The sequence below is a fragment of the Triplophysa rosa genome, linkage group LG22 (assembly GCF_024868665.1).
Source record: "Triplophysa rosa linkage group LG22, Trosa_1v2, whole genome shotgun sequence".
NCBI classification, from domain to species: Eukaryota; Metazoa; Chordata; class Actinopteri; order Cypriniformes; family Nemacheilidae; genus Triplophysa; species Triplophysa rosa.
The window spans coordinates 16,665,762-16,683,922 of record NC_079911.1 but is presented as its reverse complement, the minus strand read 5'-3'; the positions used below and the strand labels follow the sequence as shown (position 1 = coordinate 16,683,922).

Here is an 18,161-nt window from a genome sequence, read left to right as displayed (position 1 = left end):
AGAATCAGAAAATGTCTAGATACACAACAAAGGATGAAATAAGTATGACATAAAGTAAAGATATTACATATTTATTGCATAAAGTATAATGATATTTATACATCTCCAAGGCAAAGTTTAAATGTCTCACAAAAGCAAAGCTTGCATCTGTCCCACATATTTACAGTTTATTTACATTTCACATCTGCTCAAAGCTACAAAATGACACTCATGTTTCCAAACCATGTCCCTGATATCCACATGGACAAACACACTTTAATGCTACAGGTCTGAATTTACAAACACACAAAACTCCAGCCAAACTAACTTTTAGCCAGCGTGTGTTCTTGCACCAGCCAGATGCCGGTGAGGAGAAAACCACAGCGGTCCGGAGGTGCTGTGGTTATGGTTCAGCTGTAGGTGGGCTGTGAAGGGCCAGCTGGTTTTCTGTGTCCTCTTTACTGTTATCTGAACAGTCTGATCCGATGTAACAGCCAGAGTCTCTGGGACAGTCGTTCAGCTCTGCTTTAATTTGTTCAGTAGTAGATTTGGGTTCCTCATCTGTTTGTCCAGGATTCTGATTATTATCTGTTTATAACAAAAAACAGTTTGATTCTGATCTCGAACACACTACACAATGATAACGTCATCTGGTGATTATGCACTTTATTCATGCATAACTTGGAAGTATGTTTTGAAAGGACGCGATAAACTTCATGTTTCTGTGTATTGCCGAGGTGTGGCTGCAGATAAGTGACGGATACCCACACAACCTCACTGCTCAACACACTTCCTGTTGGTTCTTTCATCACATGGCCATTATGACATTCACTTTTTTCTCTTGCACCAGTTTTTTCTTTATATATATATATACTATAGGTTATGGCTTTATCTCTTTAAAAATATTTAACAGTTCCATAGTTTTAGGGTTGTGCTAATGTTTCAGTTCATTTAGTAAAGTATGCTTTAGCAAGTAATGTTATATTTCATAAGGTTTCATAACAGCAATAATATCTACACATCAACAAGAAATGTTACCGTTACCACGGCTATGAGACATGATGTGGAAAGAAACTGTTGATTTTTATCTGAGGGAAAATGTGTGAAAAACATTTCGACCTGTACTTTCACTACCGTGGCTTTGATGAGGTTTGTTGTTGAGTACAGGAGCTTCGAAAAGATGGTGCGATTAAAGCACCGCGGAACTGATCCTACATCAGCACTATGTTTTATTTGATAGATAAAATGCAAAAACAAGTCCTGCGGAAAAACAACAGCATCATCATTTGTGTACCGTTCCTTGATCTGAACAGAGATGTTACAAGAGCTTTCATTAAGATATAAGATCCACCTTGCTTTTAACATTTAAAAAATCATTTTGATTACTTTAAATGTCTCACTTTCAATGAATTTGCAGGCTTTGTGTGTGTGTGCTTTAACACCTACATTCTGTGTCCTGTAGGTTTTCAGCTGCCGCCAACAGTCTGTGTCTGTGTTCAGGGTCAGTCACGTTCAGCTCGATAAGATGTTGCTCCTTAAGATCTTTGAGATCTTCCACCGTCTGATAACCGTTCAACAGCAGAGATGAGATGTGCTCCTGCAGTAACAGTCGACAATCAAATTAATGTTAGAAATGAAGTTTTACTCATGTTTTTATGCAATACTGTTGAGCTAGCATCAGACAACAAACATCATATCAAGTATATGCATAACAAGCTATACTGGATGCTTTAAGTATGTTCACGAATGTGTGTTTGTCTCCAATGATTAGTTAAGTGATCAGATTAAGTACCTCTAGGTTGAGTCTTTCTAGAAGTTCCTGCAGGGTTTTGGGTCGAGGTCTTCTGCTCCTCCTGTGAGAACGAATTCTCGGTTCGGGCGCACTTTCCTCCACCAGCACATCAACGTAGATGAACTTAAAACTTCCCACTTTGCCGTTCAACATCCCAGTCCATATTCCCATAGAAGGTTTACTAATTATATCAATAACATCTCCCACCTTAGAGAAAAAACTGCAGAATTACAGGAGTATGGACTGGATACATGTAAAAAGTATTGAGAAGGTGATTCAATTTACTGAACACCTTCAGTTGTTTTTGTTATTTTTACCTTAAGTTTGAGAGACTCTGTGTCATACGGACTGGGGACAAAGTTTGTATGGACCTTTGCTCTCCCACAGTACTGGCCCGTGTAGGGTACATCATCTTCTAGACGCAGACTGTCCCTATTACTGTAGCCATCTGAGCTGCTGGTTACGCCACCTGAAGCGTAAGAAAATGCAAAAATGTAAAATTCAACCAGTAAAACACAAACCACAAAGCTTGATACAGCAGCACGTACTGCCCTAAAAACAATTTGTACCTTTGGCCGTTCTGCGTTATACAATACAATACTCAAGATATTTTATTTGAGTGTACAATAATTAATAGAGTGTAAACCAGAATTAGTATTAAAGTCCCAGTGAAATTAAAAATGAATTCTCTTTTTTCATGAAATATTGCAGCGTTTATAGTAAGTAGCTTATCAATGTGGGTCATTTCTTTTTTAAATTAATGTACCGTCAAAATCATCAGTTAAAATCTGAAAATGCACTTCCGCCCTGAAATTACTAGCCATCTCAAATGACGTAAATTAGACGGCTTGGGCGGGGCATGCGTTAACTCCTCTCCTTATACTGTCAGTGTGCTGCCAGTTTCATTTCAAAATGCAACACTGTTTTTACACATCCAATCCACTCGCAGTGAAACACGCAAGCTACGCCCACTATTTTTTCCCTTTGAAATTCCTTTTCACTCGGAAATGTGTCCGAATACGGAAGTAAAACGATCGCAAATTCCGGTTCACGGGGACTTAAATGGGATTTAGGGATTTTTTGGCTTCATCTTACTGGACGAACTCTGTCCGCTGTGCAAACTGAACAAACTCTCCACGGAGTTACTGGATTGGCTGCAGTCTTTCGCCAAAGCGCTTCCGTTTCCCTCCTCACCTGGCGCAGACTCCTCCCCCTGCAACGAACACAGATGCGTACAGTAAGTCGGTTTAATGCATAACAATATTCTAATAACAACTAAAAATGGACTCTTGTAAAACCAGAAAACACAACAAAATCGTGCTTTACTTGGTTTTGACTAGATGTAACCCACGGTCCACGCGCGTACGCCAGACTGCTGGCGGTGTTTACATACAAAGCTCTTTCTTGTTTTTTCAATCAATAAACTTCCCACGACCTTTTTAGATATTTGATGTCATAAATAATTTATGGTGTATGTAATATTGTGCGCGTAACACCGTGTTTTATACGCGTGTGAGTCCCAGGTTAGAGTTTCAAGTCAAAACTAGGACTTCAGGTAAACCTGCTCAGCATCCCGGGGTTCGCTCGCGGGAACAAAGTCTTTAATCCGCCAGAGCTGTGCTGCGCGTGGCCATTTTTACCTCAGAGCCGCGTATAATCCACCCACACAAGCTCTCTATGGTATGGCGGTAAGTAAATGCACACTGCTTCACGAATAAGATGTAAATTGGGAAATATTTTTCTTACTTTTTTACCCAATTATTTGTGCAGTTTCACATGGTGCTGCTGTAGTTGCACAGAAATTATTACACACTTCGTCCTGAATGTTCTGGCGAATGTTTAAATATACTGACAAACCTAAAACAACTTTTGAAAAAAAACTCAACAACTATTTATTAAGAGATGATTCATTTTGCTAAAACCAACATCTGGCAAGATTTGTTCAAAACTTTGAGCTCACCGCTTCCTCCGAAAGGGCTTTAGTATATTTCCTGCCCATCTTTTTACGCATGGTCAGAGAGATAGTCTTCATCTTCTTTCCAAGACCACCTGTTTTACTCGAGTCCACCTCAGGTGATTCTGTTTCCACAGGCTGCACAGACAAACACAGAGTTCAAAGTTACACGCATAAACATGCAGTTTACTCTTTTATTTACACTTACTGACTGTACATTATTAAAAAGAGAAGCATTCACCAAACTATCTTTCTTATCTTCTGCTTTGACCTCTGTGGGCTGCTGCCTGTCAAAAATCCCAAAACTGGTGGAGCGCTGAAACAAAATTAATAAAATGATATGTTGAGACGGTGTGCAACTGTAAACGGGTATTGCTGTGTCTTGAGTTTCACAAAACTGATATGTGGTCACAGGAGAGATCTCTGGTGGAGAGATCACCGTTTCTCTCAATACTGTATTAACATGAAGCAGAATGTATACACAGAGCAATATTTCTGTTAACAGTTGAGACAGATGAGCAGTTACAGCACTTGTGTAATTGTCCATTTTACAACCACAGAACAGACATTTTTTTGGAACCTCCTTAAAACAATCTTGTTACCTTGGGTTTGTTCCTTTGTTTGTCAGATACGTTGGATGGTTTCCTTTGAAGCATTTTTGTCAGTAGAGATTTAAGTTACTGTAGACCTTTAGTACTAAACACAGCAGTGCGACCCCGAAGCAGCTCACACATGATGCATCGGCTAAATTCACTTCCTCAACCACACAGGATGTGAGTGACTACTCTGACATCTCTAATCAAAGACTTCAAGTGTCTCTTCAGGGGAAAATAATGTGCTCTGAACAGCACAATAATATTTTAAAGCACCAGACAGACCTGAAGTTATTTTTGTCTAAATTATGTGATTTGTAAGAAATCATTTTAATCGTCCATCCAAACAAACCATTCAGAAAACTAAACTGCAAATAACTAAACTATTGTTTTCATATAGACCGAAGACAACACACAGTTTTATGTTTCAGAAAATTATCATTAAAGGGATACTTTACCCAAAAAGGAAAATTCTGTCATCATTTACTCACCTTCGAGTAGTTCCAAATCTGTAGAAATTGATCTGATGAACACAGAGAAAGATATTTGGAAGAATGCTTATAACCAGACAGATTTTGCCCTCCATAGTAGGAAAAGGTACTTCATAATTTTTTTTGTTCTGTTTAACACAAGAGAAGTCATTTTGTAGAATGTAGGACAGAAAACAGTTATGGGGCACTTTTGACTACCATTGTATTTTTAGGGGGGGATCTGTCTGGTTATAAGCATTCTTCCAGACATCTTTGTCTTTGTTCGTCAGAAATTTTTTTTATACAGATTTGGAACAACTCGAAGGTGAATAAATGATGACAGAATTTTCATTTCTGGGTGAAGTATCCCTTTAAGCAGCACATACCACATATATTTTGGTATTGGTGATGGAATGCTTTTACGAACAATGCGAATAAGTGATGACAGCTTTTTTATGGTAAACTATCGCTTTGAAGCTTATTATTTTATTATGATTTATCTGTCACATTTACGTAATCGGTCAAATTTACTTAGAAAATGCTGTCTGATCTCTGTGTATGTTTTCATATTTTTTAGACAACACTACATACAGTATCTCACAGAAGTGAGTATACCCCTCACATTTTTGTAAATATTTTATCTTTTCATGTGACAACACTGAAGAAATGACACTTTGCTACAATTAAAAGTAGTGAGTGTACAATTTGTATAACAGTGTAAATTTGCTGTCCCCTCAAAATAACTCGACACACAGCCATTAATGTCTAAACCGCTGGCAACAAAAGTTAGTACGATAACACACGTTAACAGCGATAAAACCAAATTTAACACACCTCCTCCTCGTTCACACCTGAGACCTTGTAACACTAACGAATCACATGACACCGGGGAGGGAAAATGGCTAATACGCCCTTTTCACATGACGTCACGCATCTTCCGTTCTGCCGCGAAGCAGTGTATCATTACTTCCGCTAGCACTCCAGTTCATAAGGTGGCGGTAATGCACCTATAAGCTGATTTGCCAACCGCCAGTAAAACTCAAGAAGAAGAAGTTACTTCCGCTAGCGCCTCAGAATGGAGTTTACCAAGTGGCTTGCACATCTGCCACAAATACGTCTAGATGATGTACAACGTCTTGAAGACAAATTTTCGCTAACGACAAGATCAAAGCTAGAGAAAGGATACAAATTCTTCGTTGAACAGTACCTGTTTGATTATGAAGGTAAGTGTTTTGTTTTCTTTTTGTGTTAGCGAAGGTGCTAGGATCAGTACTTGAATACGTGTTCTGTCAGTTTTTTTTCTCACTGTTGTTAAATTCCAGCGCGACGGCAAAACGGAAGTTCTTCTTCTTGTTTGTTGCAAGACGGATGTTATGATGCACTGCTTTGCGAAAAGGCGGAAGTTAAGTGACGTCATTGTGAAAAGGGTGTATTGGGCCCAATTTGGACATTTTCACTTAGGGGTGTACTAACTTTTGTTGCCAGCGGTTTAGACATTAATGGCTGTGTGTCGAGTTATTTTGAGGGGACAGCAAATTTACACTGTTATACAAGCTGTACACTCACTACTTTTAATTGTAACAAAGTGTCATTTCTTCAGTGTTGTCACATGAAAAAATATAATAAAATATTCACTAAAATGTGAGGGGTGTACTCACTTCTGTGAGATACTGTATATGTATATTGAATGTAAACATGAAAATATTAAAAATAATAAAAAGATACCATTGTTTTTAACTAACTTAACCAGTGAAACTACTTCTACTCCAGAGAAGTTTTGTGGGTGAACAACATGCCTATTTATGTAGTGCACAAAACCAGCCTGAAAACCTAAGATCTGATCTTACCATGTGATCGGGCACGTCCAGATCCATGACAGAGTGAGTAATCCATCTGGCCTGCTGGTCTCGTTTGTAGGGGTCCAGTCGGTGGAAGAGCTCCTCGTATTTCTCCCAGTCTGTGTCTCTGGGAAGGGTGAAGTCGAAGTTGTACATGACCTGTTTGGCCGTTGACCTGTGGCAGGTGTGAGTGGATGTGTCCCAGGCTGGAGAATAGATCATGGGACTCCAGGATTCCTGAAAGAGGCCTGGACTCCAGGGGGCTTCTGTTTCTATTGTATCCACCTCCTTCCGCTGCAGAGAATTCTGGGATTGCTGTGGTTGTCGTGTGGAACCTTTTGTGTGCTTTTTCTCAGTTTTTTTGGTCAGGCTGATGCAGGTTATGATGGGACTGTGGTGTTTACCGTTGGATTTTGTCATGTGACCTAAAAAAGTTACATAGATTTTGGTTTATGTTGTTATTATTATTTATATAATGCAATCTTTTTCGTTTGTTTTTACAATTGAAAGAATAAAACATTCCTTCAAAAGGATAGTTTACCCGAAATTTGGATTAATGATGACTTTTTTCTTCTTTTAATCACAAAAGTGAAAATTTCTGAAGAAATAATGGTCTTCTTCATTCAACTTTACATCACCATTGGTGTCCCACAGAAGAAAGCCTTATACAAGTCTTGATGGTTAGAAACGTCACATTTTGGGGTGAGCTTTGCTCGTGTCTCGATAAAAAACAGTGTATAAATCATTAGTAATATGAGGTATCTCACTTCTAGTGTCTGTGCTGTTCCTTGACTCCTCTATGCCGCTTTGTGTCCCCTTCTTTACTCCCACCAGTTTCTGGATTCTCTTGAGCGTGCCCTGCCCCTCCTCCTCTCCTTCTGCCCTCTTGAGATGAAAGGATATTGAGAAGATCAGAGAAGAACTGTACAGTTGACCTCCTTTAAGCTGCCTCAGTCAGCCCTCTTCTTTCTGCTCAACACACTCCCATCTATAAGCTGCTGAGGATTCTGGGTAATACTTCGGCTCTGCTCTCAGGTTTTGGTACAAACATTATCCAGATGTGTATTGTTACATTGCTCTCAATAGTAAAGTAAAGGGAAAGTTCACCCAAAAATGAAAATTATTTTCATGTCATTTCAAACCTGTATGACTTTATTACAATTTTAAATATTTTGAAGATATTTTGAAGAACATTGGTAACCAAACAACATTTCTCCCCCCCCCCCATTGACTTCCATTGTATGGACACAAAACCACTACATTTCTCAAAATATCTTCATTTCTGTTCCACAGAAGAAAGAGTCATATACAGGTTTTGAATGAAATGAAGGTAAATAAATGATTACCAGTATTTTGTGGGGATACTATCCTTTTGGGTTTAGTTCTTTCTATCGAACTTTTGGTAGTCACCATTGTACCATAGTAGGAAAAATGACAATGGTAGTCAAAAGTGTCCCAGAACTGCTTGCTTTCCTACATTCTTCAAAATATCTTCTTTTATGTTCAACAGAACAAAGAAATGTATAAAGCAATTTTCCTACTATGGTAGTCATTGGTGGCCCAGAACTGTCTGGTTACAAGCATTCTTCCAAATATCTCCTCTGTGTTCATCAGAACAAAGAATTTATACAGATTTGCAACTCGACGGTGACAGAATTTTCATTTTTGGGTGAACTGTAGTGTTCCTTTAACTACAGTTGTTTTCAAAGATGAAACTCACTGTGTCTTGCTGCCTGCCATCACAGTTTTCTCTATTAGGATTCCAGGCTTCAAAATTCACACCCTGTGAATAAAGACAAAAAAACAGGATTTATTTGGATTTTTGTAGGATCAGCTATACTTCAAACAAGAAGTATTCTGTTATGCTTAGAATCACACTCCAAGACTAAAATAAAGATGTAGAGGAAAAATCAACAAAAAGCAAAGGAAGTATTTTTTATGAACAGGAAGTGGTTGTGGTCTAGTTAAATGTTCATAGAGGTGATGCATTCATCTTCAGCTCATAAGTACACTTAGAAAATGTTGTTTTGTCTGTGTTCATGGTAATATACCTGAACAGAGGTATCTTTCACAGTTTTCTCCGAACACACTCTTTCATCTTTCTCGTCCTTTGTGAATAATTTTGACCGGCGCTGATCTTTGACCGCCTCTAGATTAAAACAACAGCACAATTCAGATCAAGCCCTAGACTTTAGATTTCAAAATTTGGGAAGCCTGGTGAAGCTTGCATGACCCTGATCACATTTTAGATGACTGTCACAGAATCAGTCTGAGCAGAAATCAAATCCTCTGTTTCACAGAGCCTTTTGGAATTGCTTTGTGTCGTCACTGAACTAATCCAGTAAAACGGTGACCCGCGCGGCTTTTTCTCTGACCCCTCGCCCACCCCACCTTCTTTTCGAAACACAGACACAGATTCCAACACCTGTTACCTGTGTTGGAATCGTTCTTGCCGTGTACCCATCCATCTTTTGTCTTGTTGGTCCGACAGTGGGTATCAGACCCTGCATGATCTGCGAAATAGAATAACGGTTTACAGTATTTTAAAAACATGGATGGCAAATATAAATATAGTATTATTGCAAGAGTCCGCTGCCAAGTGGGTCAGTAGCATGGGCATGTGGGTATTGCTGCTGAAAAATATAAGGCGGAACTGCTTTGCTGGTATTTGTCGGGTCAGATGCAAAAAAAACATTTTTTAAGTTCTATCGCTAATCCTGAAACAATTCAAAAACGGAGACATAAATCTTAATGCAGTGCTTCCAGATTCCAGATAGTCTTCCAGATGTAGTCTTTGAAGGAAAACTGACCCTAGGATGATGAATTTTAAAGACTTATTTTTTTGTAGCATCAGCCATGGCATTTAAGTAAAGATTGTGCTTAAAATGCAATATGAAGTACAGTATTTGGCAAAAAATGTTAAATGGAAAAACAAACCTGTTGCTTCATCTTCAGATGCTGTTATTATCTGGGACCTGTGTAAAAATTCATTTAAAAACGTTGATAAAATAAAAATTACAATGAAACAACAAGCTAAACACCTTTCGCAGATGATAAATAAAAACGCAGGCTTAAACTGAGAAACACAACACGAAGTTGATGGAAATCGTCATAGCTCATGACAAGATAGGTTTGATTGTTTCTTTTGGATTTCATTACAATATAATTTTAGGACGATGCATTTAAGCAAAGACAGTGAAAAGCAAAATTGTCAGAACAGTTACTATTTTGTAAGCAGATCATAACCTCCATGCGATGCTACAGTGGATGCGACCCTGACCTCAGTTAAGCAGGTGGGCTGGAACTGTGATTTAATCCGTCACACTTGTCCCAATTAATATAATCCTAATCCAGATCTCTCATTCTCTCATACAGACCATCGTGATCTAATAGAAGCCCTGACACACCCAAAAACCTGATTCACGAGACGGTCTGATTAAAGCTGCATTGGTTCTAATGAAGGATTCAGATCTGAGAAACATGAACGTTAAACAACGGTAAGAATTTTTTTCAGGACTCTAACATGTTGTTCTCTTATGTTTAGTAATATGAGTATAAATTAGGGCTGTCAATTGATTAATCGCAATGAATCGCATCCAAAATAAAAGTTTGTGTTCACATTATAAATGACATGCATATATAACAAAAATATACTGTAAAAATTAATTAACGTTTATATATACTTTTAATTGTTTCTAAATATAAATAAATACATCAAAATATTTTGTAAATATATAAACATGTATGTGTATGTTTTTGTGTTTATAATTACTAAATTAATATGAACAGAAGCTACACAAACATATATTGTGTAAACACAAACTTTTATTCTGGATGCTATTAATCGCGATGAATCGTTTCACAGCCCTAGTAATTTTGGAATAAATCTAAAAAGTCCAAATGTGACAGTGGTCTTATAATGGAGAGGCATCACATGCAATGAAAGGCCTGAATTTACTTTCTCTTTGCTTTTTCCAAGTGGATTTTATTTACGTGAGTCTTTGAAGGCTTCTGTAAGTAGAGACGAAAAAGTTTTTTTAGTTTTGTATTGATATCAAATGTTTTTATGAAATATATATGTTCATGCAGCATCTCATTCGGATCAAAAGTCTTGCAGGATTTTGGTAATTTCCTAATGACTGACCTGCCGTACCCCAAACACGCCAGTAACAGATTAAGCAACATTTACACAGCCGCCAGCACTTTTGCTTATTAATATTCCTTTCAATGTCACATTCAACATAACCGCTTCCGAAATCAGTCTAATGGTCATGGGGAAAGCCACGTGAATTCACCTGGGCTTCTCTGTGACAAGATAGGTTTGATTGTTTCTTTTGGATTTCATTACAATATAATTTTAGGACGATGCATTTAAGCAAAGACAGTGAAAAGCAAAATTGTCAGAACAGTTACTATTTTGTAAGCAGATCATAACCTCCATGCGATGCTACAGTGGATGCGACCCTGACCTCAGTTAAGCAGGTGGGCTGGAACTGTGATTTAATCCGTCACACTTGTCCCAATTAATATAATCCTAATCCAGATCTCTCATTCTCTCATACAGACCATCGTGATCTAATAGAAGCCCTGACACACCCAAAAACCTGATTCACGAGACGGTCTGATTAAAGCTGCATTGGTTCTAATGAAGGATTCAGATCTGAGAAACATGAACGTTAAACAACGGTAAGAATTTTTTTCAGGACTCTAAACATGTTGTTCTCTTATGTTTAGTAATATGAGTATAAATTAGGGCTGTCAATTGATTAATCGCAATGAATCGCATCCAAAATAAAAGTTTGTGTTCACATTATAAATGACATGCATATATAACAAAAATATACTGTAAAAATTAATTAACGTTTATATATACTTTTAATTGTTTCTAAATATAAATAAATACATCAAAATATTTTGTAAATATATAAACATGTATGTGTATGTTTTTGTGTTTATAATTACTAAATTAATATGAACAGAAGCTACACAAACATATATTGTGTAAACACAAACTTTTATTCTGGATGCAATTAATCGCGATGAATCGTTTCACAGCCCTAGTAATTTTGGAATAAATCTAAAAAGTCCAAATGTGACAGTGGTCTTATAATGGAGAGGCATCACATGCAATGAAAGGCCTGAACTTACTTTCTCTTTGATTTTTCCAAGTGGATTTTATTTACGTGAGTCTTTGAAGGCTTCTGTAAGTAGAGACGAAAAAGTTTTTTTAGATTTGTATTGATATCAAATGTTTTTATGAAATATATATGTTCATGCAGCATCTCATTCGGAACAGAGGTGGACAGTAACGAAGTAAATTTGCCTGAGTACTGTACTTAAGTACACTTTTTGAGTATCTGTACTTTACTTGAGTATTATTTTTTCTGAGTACTTGTACTTTAACTTGACTACATTTGAAAGACAAATATCTACTTTTTACTCCACTACATTTATAAAAAGGTCCAAAAGTAGAAAATGGTTTCTATGCAGCGGGGTTTCCTGTGTGCGCAATTATCTGGCTTGCGATCTCCAGGACCTTTTACTGTTGCCAAGTATTTCAGTTTTTCTAAGCTGGGTTTTCCGGAAAGCTTTGAATGGCCATTTGGCAGATTTTTTTAACGCAAATCTGGCAACTCTGGGATCTTCCCGCTAAACTAATGTAAACGTAGCGCTGCTACACCGTTGATAGCCTCTAAAAAGCAAATAGAACATAAAAGAGAAAAAGGCACATGTTAAAGTGTGGTGTAATCATCTGTGGGTTACGATCAGTCAAAGATCGTAGAAACATTGTCATGAAAATGATCGCATAACGGCTAAACGGTAAATAAGCATCACATACACCTTGAGCTACGCGTGCGTGTTAACTTCTGATCTGCTGCTATATCATTTAAAGCGATTTGGAAAATGAATGATGTTTTTACTGAAGTAACTATAGTTGAAGTATTCCTGTTGAAATAAAAACAATAGAACCCTGCCCAAAATACAACATAAAATGTAATGGATTTAATGGTTATAATGGGAATTGTACTATGGATACTTGTTGTCTACTTGTATGTGATGATTCTATTGTGGGATGGTAAATCCTATTGGATAAAACCCAAAACACACTACAAAGAGGAATTTAATTTAAAAATCTCATTCTAATTAAAAAATTCATTGTTTTTTTTCAGCAGGGTGGTATTTGCATTAAAACCACAGTATCCACAAATTTACCATTTTCTAAATATAGGAACCATACTCCAATTAATAATCTTTAGTAAAACCACACCAACTAAACATACCATAGTTTCATTATATTCATTATTATACTAGCTATAGTTTATGTTTGTAGTTAAATTATGGTAATAAGTCCAACAAACACATGGCTTCTACACTTTACTATTTACAAGAACCTTACTACTTACTGGTAAATTGCTGCTAAAACTGGTAAAGGGAATATACAAAATAAAAGAACACTGCTCATAAATACATATAGGCCTAGGGGGCTAATGAGGATAATTAGGCTAAATGATCATACAGGATTATATCTAAACTAAACATATGTGTGCTAAACATATAAAGCTCTTAAAGGAGTTGCTCACTGCAAAATTTGCCCCCATTGACTTTCCATAGTAGGAATAAAAACTACTATGGAAAGTCAATGGGGGCAAATTTTGAAGTGAACTACTCCTTTAATACCACTGATTCTGTGAGCTACTCGGTGTATTCAGTAGGGTGCTTCAGAGGCACAAGGNCATGTGCTTGCGCTAACCACGGCGATACAGGGCTCTGAACCGCTCCACACGGCCATATTCTTTATGGAGCTGGGGCTGCAAGGCATTCTGGGTAACCTGCCAGGGTCTTGGCTCTTCTGGACACTTTGGGTGGGCTCGTACAGACTGTCTGTGGAGCCATCCTAGACCAAACGTGAAATAACATTTTAGCATTTTGAAGGATACCAACATGACCTGCGATAACTTAGACCTCATTTGTTGAAACGCTAAAACTTTCAGAATCCAGACCTAAGCCGAAGGTGACAGGTAATTCACCATTCAAACATTTGGACACATGTGGCTGAATTTACCATGTTTTTCATACAGTAGTCTTGGGATAAAAGTTGGTCTTTGAAGCGTATGTCTAAAATGAGTTTAGTTGTACATCCATATGAATTTCGAGTTATTTATATTTCATGGATGAGTTGCGCTGGATAGTAAAGGAACAGCAGCCAACATGTGCAAACTCCTTCAATGTTGTAAAAAAGCACTTTATAAAGTTGCCTTCCTTTCACATAAAGTGTGGTAAAGTAAGTTTTATTATCTGTACTTTATAACTCAACTTGTTATATTTCTGATGAATGTAAGTCTTGATTCAGAAACGATCGCTCAAGACCTGCAGAGGTTGTTCACCTGTTCCTGATCCATGAATAGACTCTTTCCTCTCAGTTGATCCGTGATCTGCTTTAAGGAGCTCTCTGTTTCGCTGTAATCCGTACCTCTTTCAACGTTTCCATACAAGCCTAACGCCAGCCAAATCTTGGCTTTTCACTTTCTGTTTGCCTTTCTCTCTGTCTGTCTTATATACTGTATATACTGTATATACACACAGTGTCTTTAATACAGATCTAAATAAGCATTTTAGAGTTTACACTTCAGAGAAAATCACCAAATATTTTATAAAAATTTAAAAATAAACTAAATATTTTATATTATAAAACATGTTATTCCATCACTAAAATGTCCAGATTAAATTTACAATATAAACTAGTACAAGTAGAACCAAGGGTCTGATCTGACTCATTTACTGTCAGATATGCATGAGTTCCGTCTGATGTTGCATACAATGTCAAGGTCAATCGATTCAGATCACAACACGCCAACTTCACATTTATGTTAATCTTGTATGATAGTTAAATCAGTCTTGAAAAGAAATGAATAAATATCCTTTTACCTCTTCCTTGTAAGCGTGTCAGATTGAACGAATGAGAAAACACTCTCTTACCAGAGTAAAGCAGAAGAGGTTCATGGTCCAAAAATCGTAAAATGTCGTCTTCATGCAGTTTTTGAGAGGTGTGTACGTGTGAGCGTCCAGGCACAAAGAGCGCTGAGATTGAATGGTTGTTGTACTGTCTGTTGCCTCACAGATTAATGCAAATTGAAAATCCCTTCTATAATCCAATAGCAACAGTGGGCCGTATCTCTCTCTCCGGCCCTTTCCTTCTGATGAGCTGAAAATACCCCCCAGCGTCCCCTCATCAAAACAAACGTGCCGTCCACCACGTGCCACTGACGGGGGGACGGGAAGACGCAGGTTACGGCTGGATTTCTTTAAGTTCATTTGTAACAGTTTCTGTGTAGAGTAAAGAGATGGTATTGTATATCAAATTGCCAAGGTAATGATTTTGGTCCTGTGATGTCTTAAGACACCAGTTTGGTCCAAAGGGTCTATTTCTGATGCTGGAATTAAATCATTGCTTTTAAATCTGCTGCATATCTTGTTTCCTGAATATGCATGTTTCCTGTTCTCAACTACTGTAAGTGTGAACATGTAATCTCAGGACATGCGTGTGAGCTGACCACAGACAGAACCCCAATGGTTAAAAAAACACTGATTTTACTGTAAACCATATATTAGGTGAAATTTTATTTTCATAAAAGCACTTTTTTCTGCCCTCATAACATTTCTAAGCAAACCTTTTTCCTATTTAGGTAAGTTTTTTTCCACAAATTTAGATTTCCTATGACTCAATTCTCAAAATATGAATATTAACCGCTCTTCAATTTAACATCATTTGTTATCATTTCCTATATTTCAATCATAGGTAACTCTGTTTCTTTCTTTTCCAAGCTATGCTGCTTGGATTTACTTGTTGATGACTGTTTGTTTAAAGAGTTAAGAAATGTTAAGAAAAAAATAACTTAAATCTGTTTTTAGTCACAATCAGCATTGTGTTTATGAAAGAAACTCTCATAGCGATTGGGTGAGTAAATGAGTACGGAAATTTTATTAGAATTGTAAGCATTTTGTAGTTTCAAATGTACTGTGACAAAAATTATTGTGCATTGCGAATCTCGTTTGTTTTTGTTCTCTTCCCCATTGGAGGGCGCTGTTATACGACAATAAAACAATGCACAACTGACATAAAGGAAATGTACTTTTAATACTTGAGTACTTTTAAAAGCACGTACTTCTGTACTTTTACTCAAGTAAGAATCTGTCTTTACAACTTTTACTTGTAGTGGAGTAATATTTGACCAGTAGTATCTGTACTTTCACTCAAGTAAGGAAGTTGTGTACTTCGTCCACCTCTGTTCGGATCAAAAGTCTTGCAGGATTTTGGTAATTTCCTAATGACTGACCTGCCGTACCCCAAACACGTCAGTAACAGATTAAGCAGCATTTACACAGCCGCCAGCACTTTTGCTTATTAATATTCCTTTCAATGTCACATTCAACATAACCGCTTCCGAAATCAGTCTAATGGTCATGGGTAAAGCCACGTGAATTCACCTGGGCTTCTCTGCATGTGCTTGCGCTAACCACGGCGATACAGGGCTCTGAACCGCTCCACACGGCCTTATTCTTTATGGAGCTGGGGCTGCAAGGCATTCTGGGTAACCTGCCAGGGTCTTGGCTCTTCTGGACACTTTGGGTGGGCTCGTACAGACTGTCTGTGGAGCCATCCTAGACCAAACGTGAAATAACATTTTAGCATTTTGAAGGATACCAACATGACCTGCGATAACTTAGACCTCATTTGTTGAAACGCTAAAACTTTCAGAATCCAGACCTAAGCCGAAGGTGACAGGTAATTCACCATTCAAACATTTGGACACATGTGGCTGAATTTACCATGTTTTTCATACAGTAGTCTTGGGATAAAAGTTGGTCTTTGAAGCGTATGTCTAAAATGAGTTTAGTTGTACATCCATATGAATTTCGAGTTATTTATATTTCATGGATGAGTTGCGCTGGATAGTAAAGGAACAGCAGCCAACATGTGCAAACTCCTTCAATGTTGTAAAAAAGCACTTTATAAAGTTGCCTTCCTTTCACATAAAGTGTGGTAAAGTAAGTTTTATTATCTGTACTTTATAACTCAACTTGTTATATTTCTGATGAATGTAAGTCTTGATTCAGAAACGATCGCTCAAGACCTGCAGAGGTTGTTCACCTGTTCCTGATCCATGAATAGACTCTTTCCTCTCAGTTGATCCGTGATCTGCTTTAAGGAGCTCTCTGTTTCGCTGTAATCCGTACCTCTTTCAACGTTTCCATACAAGCCTAACGCCAGCCAAATCTTGGCTTTTCACTTTCTGTTTGCCTTTCTCTCTGTCTGTCTTATATACTGTATATACTGTATATACACACAGTGTCTTTAATACAGATCTAAATAAGCATTTTAGAGTTTACACTTCAGAGAAAATCACCAAATATTTTATAAAAATTTAAAAATAAACTAAATATTTTATATTATAAAACATGTTATTCCATCACTAAAATGTCCAGATTAAATTTACAATATAAACTAGTACAAGTAGAACCAAGGGTCTGATCTGACTCATTTACTGTCAGATATGCATGAGTTCCGTCTGATGTTGCATACAATGTCAAGGTCAATCGATTCAGATCACAACACGCCAACTTCACATTTATGTTAATCTTGTATGATAGTTAAATCAGTCTTGAAAAGAAATGAATAAATATCCTTTTACCTCTTCCTTGTAAGCGTGTCAGATTGAACGAATGAGAAAACACTCTCTTACCAGAGTAAAGCAGAAGAGGTTCATGGTCCAAAAATCGTAAAATGTCGTCTTCATGCAGTTTTTGAGAGGTGTGTACGTGTGAGCGTCCAGGCACAAAGAGCGCTGAGATTGAATGGTTGTTGTACTGTCTGTTGCCTCACAGATTAATGCAAATTGAAAATCCCTTCTATAATCCAATAGCAACAGTGGGCCGTATCTCTCTCTCCGGCCCTTTCCTTCTGATGAGCTGAAAATACCCCCCAGCGTCCCCTCATCAAAACAAACGTGCCGTCCACCACGTGCCACTGACGGGGGGACGGGAAGACGCAGGTTACGGCTGGATTTCTTTAAGTTCATTTGTAACAGTTTCTGTGTAATGTAGAGTAAAGAGATGGTATTGTATATCAAATTGCCAAGGTAATGATTTTGGTCCTGTGATGTCTTAAGACACCAGTTTGGTCCAAAGGGTCTATTTCTGATGCTGGAATTAAATCATTGCTTTTAAATCTGCTGCATATCTTGTTTCCTGAATATGCATGTTTCCTGTTCTCAACTACTGTAAGTGTGAACATGTAATCTCAGGACATGCGTGTGAGCTGACCACAGACAGAACCCCAATGGTTAAAAAAACACTGATTTTACTGTAAACCATATATTAGGTGAAATTTTATTTTCATAAAAGCACTTTTTTCTGCCCTCATAACATTTCTAAGCAAACCTTTTTCCTATTTAGGTAAGTTTTTTTCCACAAATTTAGATTTCCTATGACTCAATTCTCAAAATATGAATATTAACCGCTCTTCAATTTAACATC

General features: G+C 37.4%; 1 protein-coding gene and 1 long non-coding RNA gene across 7 annotated transcripts; one reads left to right on the top strand and one right to left on the bottom strand.

Moving 5' to 3' along the window:
- Positions 1-42: 42 nt before the first annotated feature.
- samsn1b (SAM domain, SH3 domain and nuclear localisation signals 1b) lies at positions 43-17,583 on the bottom strand. 6 transcript variants are annotated; one of them, XM_057320572.1, is made up of 16 exons: positions 17,369-17,583; positions 16,113-16,286; positions 11,775-11,827; positions 9,564-9,601; positions 9,059-9,139; positions 8,678-8,775; positions 8,347-8,409; positions 7,394-7,511; positions 6,636-7,051; positions 3,967-4,041; positions 3,732-3,863; positions 2,867-2,984; positions 2,089-2,240; positions 1,772-1,978; positions 1,426-1,576; positions 43-567 (listed from the first exon to the last, which is right to left on the bottom strand). In XM_057320572.1, the coding sequence occupies exons 1-16, from the start codon at positions 17,420-17,422 to the stop codon at positions 383-385; spliced, it is 2,115 nt and encodes a 704-aa protein (XP_057176555.1). In that variant the 5' UTR covers positions 17,423-17,583; the 3' UTR covers positions 43-382. The 6 variants fall into 6 exon arrangements, with proteins under 6 accessions (XP_057176555.1, XP_057176556.1, XP_057176557.1 ...); XM_057320573.1 differs by lacking the exon at positions 9,059-9,139 and having other exon boundaries at positions 17,369-17,580; XM_057320574.1 differs by lacking the exons at positions 16,113-16,286; positions 17,369-17,583 and having other exon boundaries at positions 8,678-8,773.
- LOC130545807 (uncharacterized) lies at positions 7,228-10,170 on the top strand. Its single transcript, XR_008961704.1, has 3 exons — positions 7,228-7,328; positions 7,461-7,637; positions 10,002-10,170. It is a non-coding gene; the product is annotated as an uncharacterized LOC130545807 (long non-coding RNA).
- Positions 17,584-18,161: the final 578 nt, after the last annotated feature.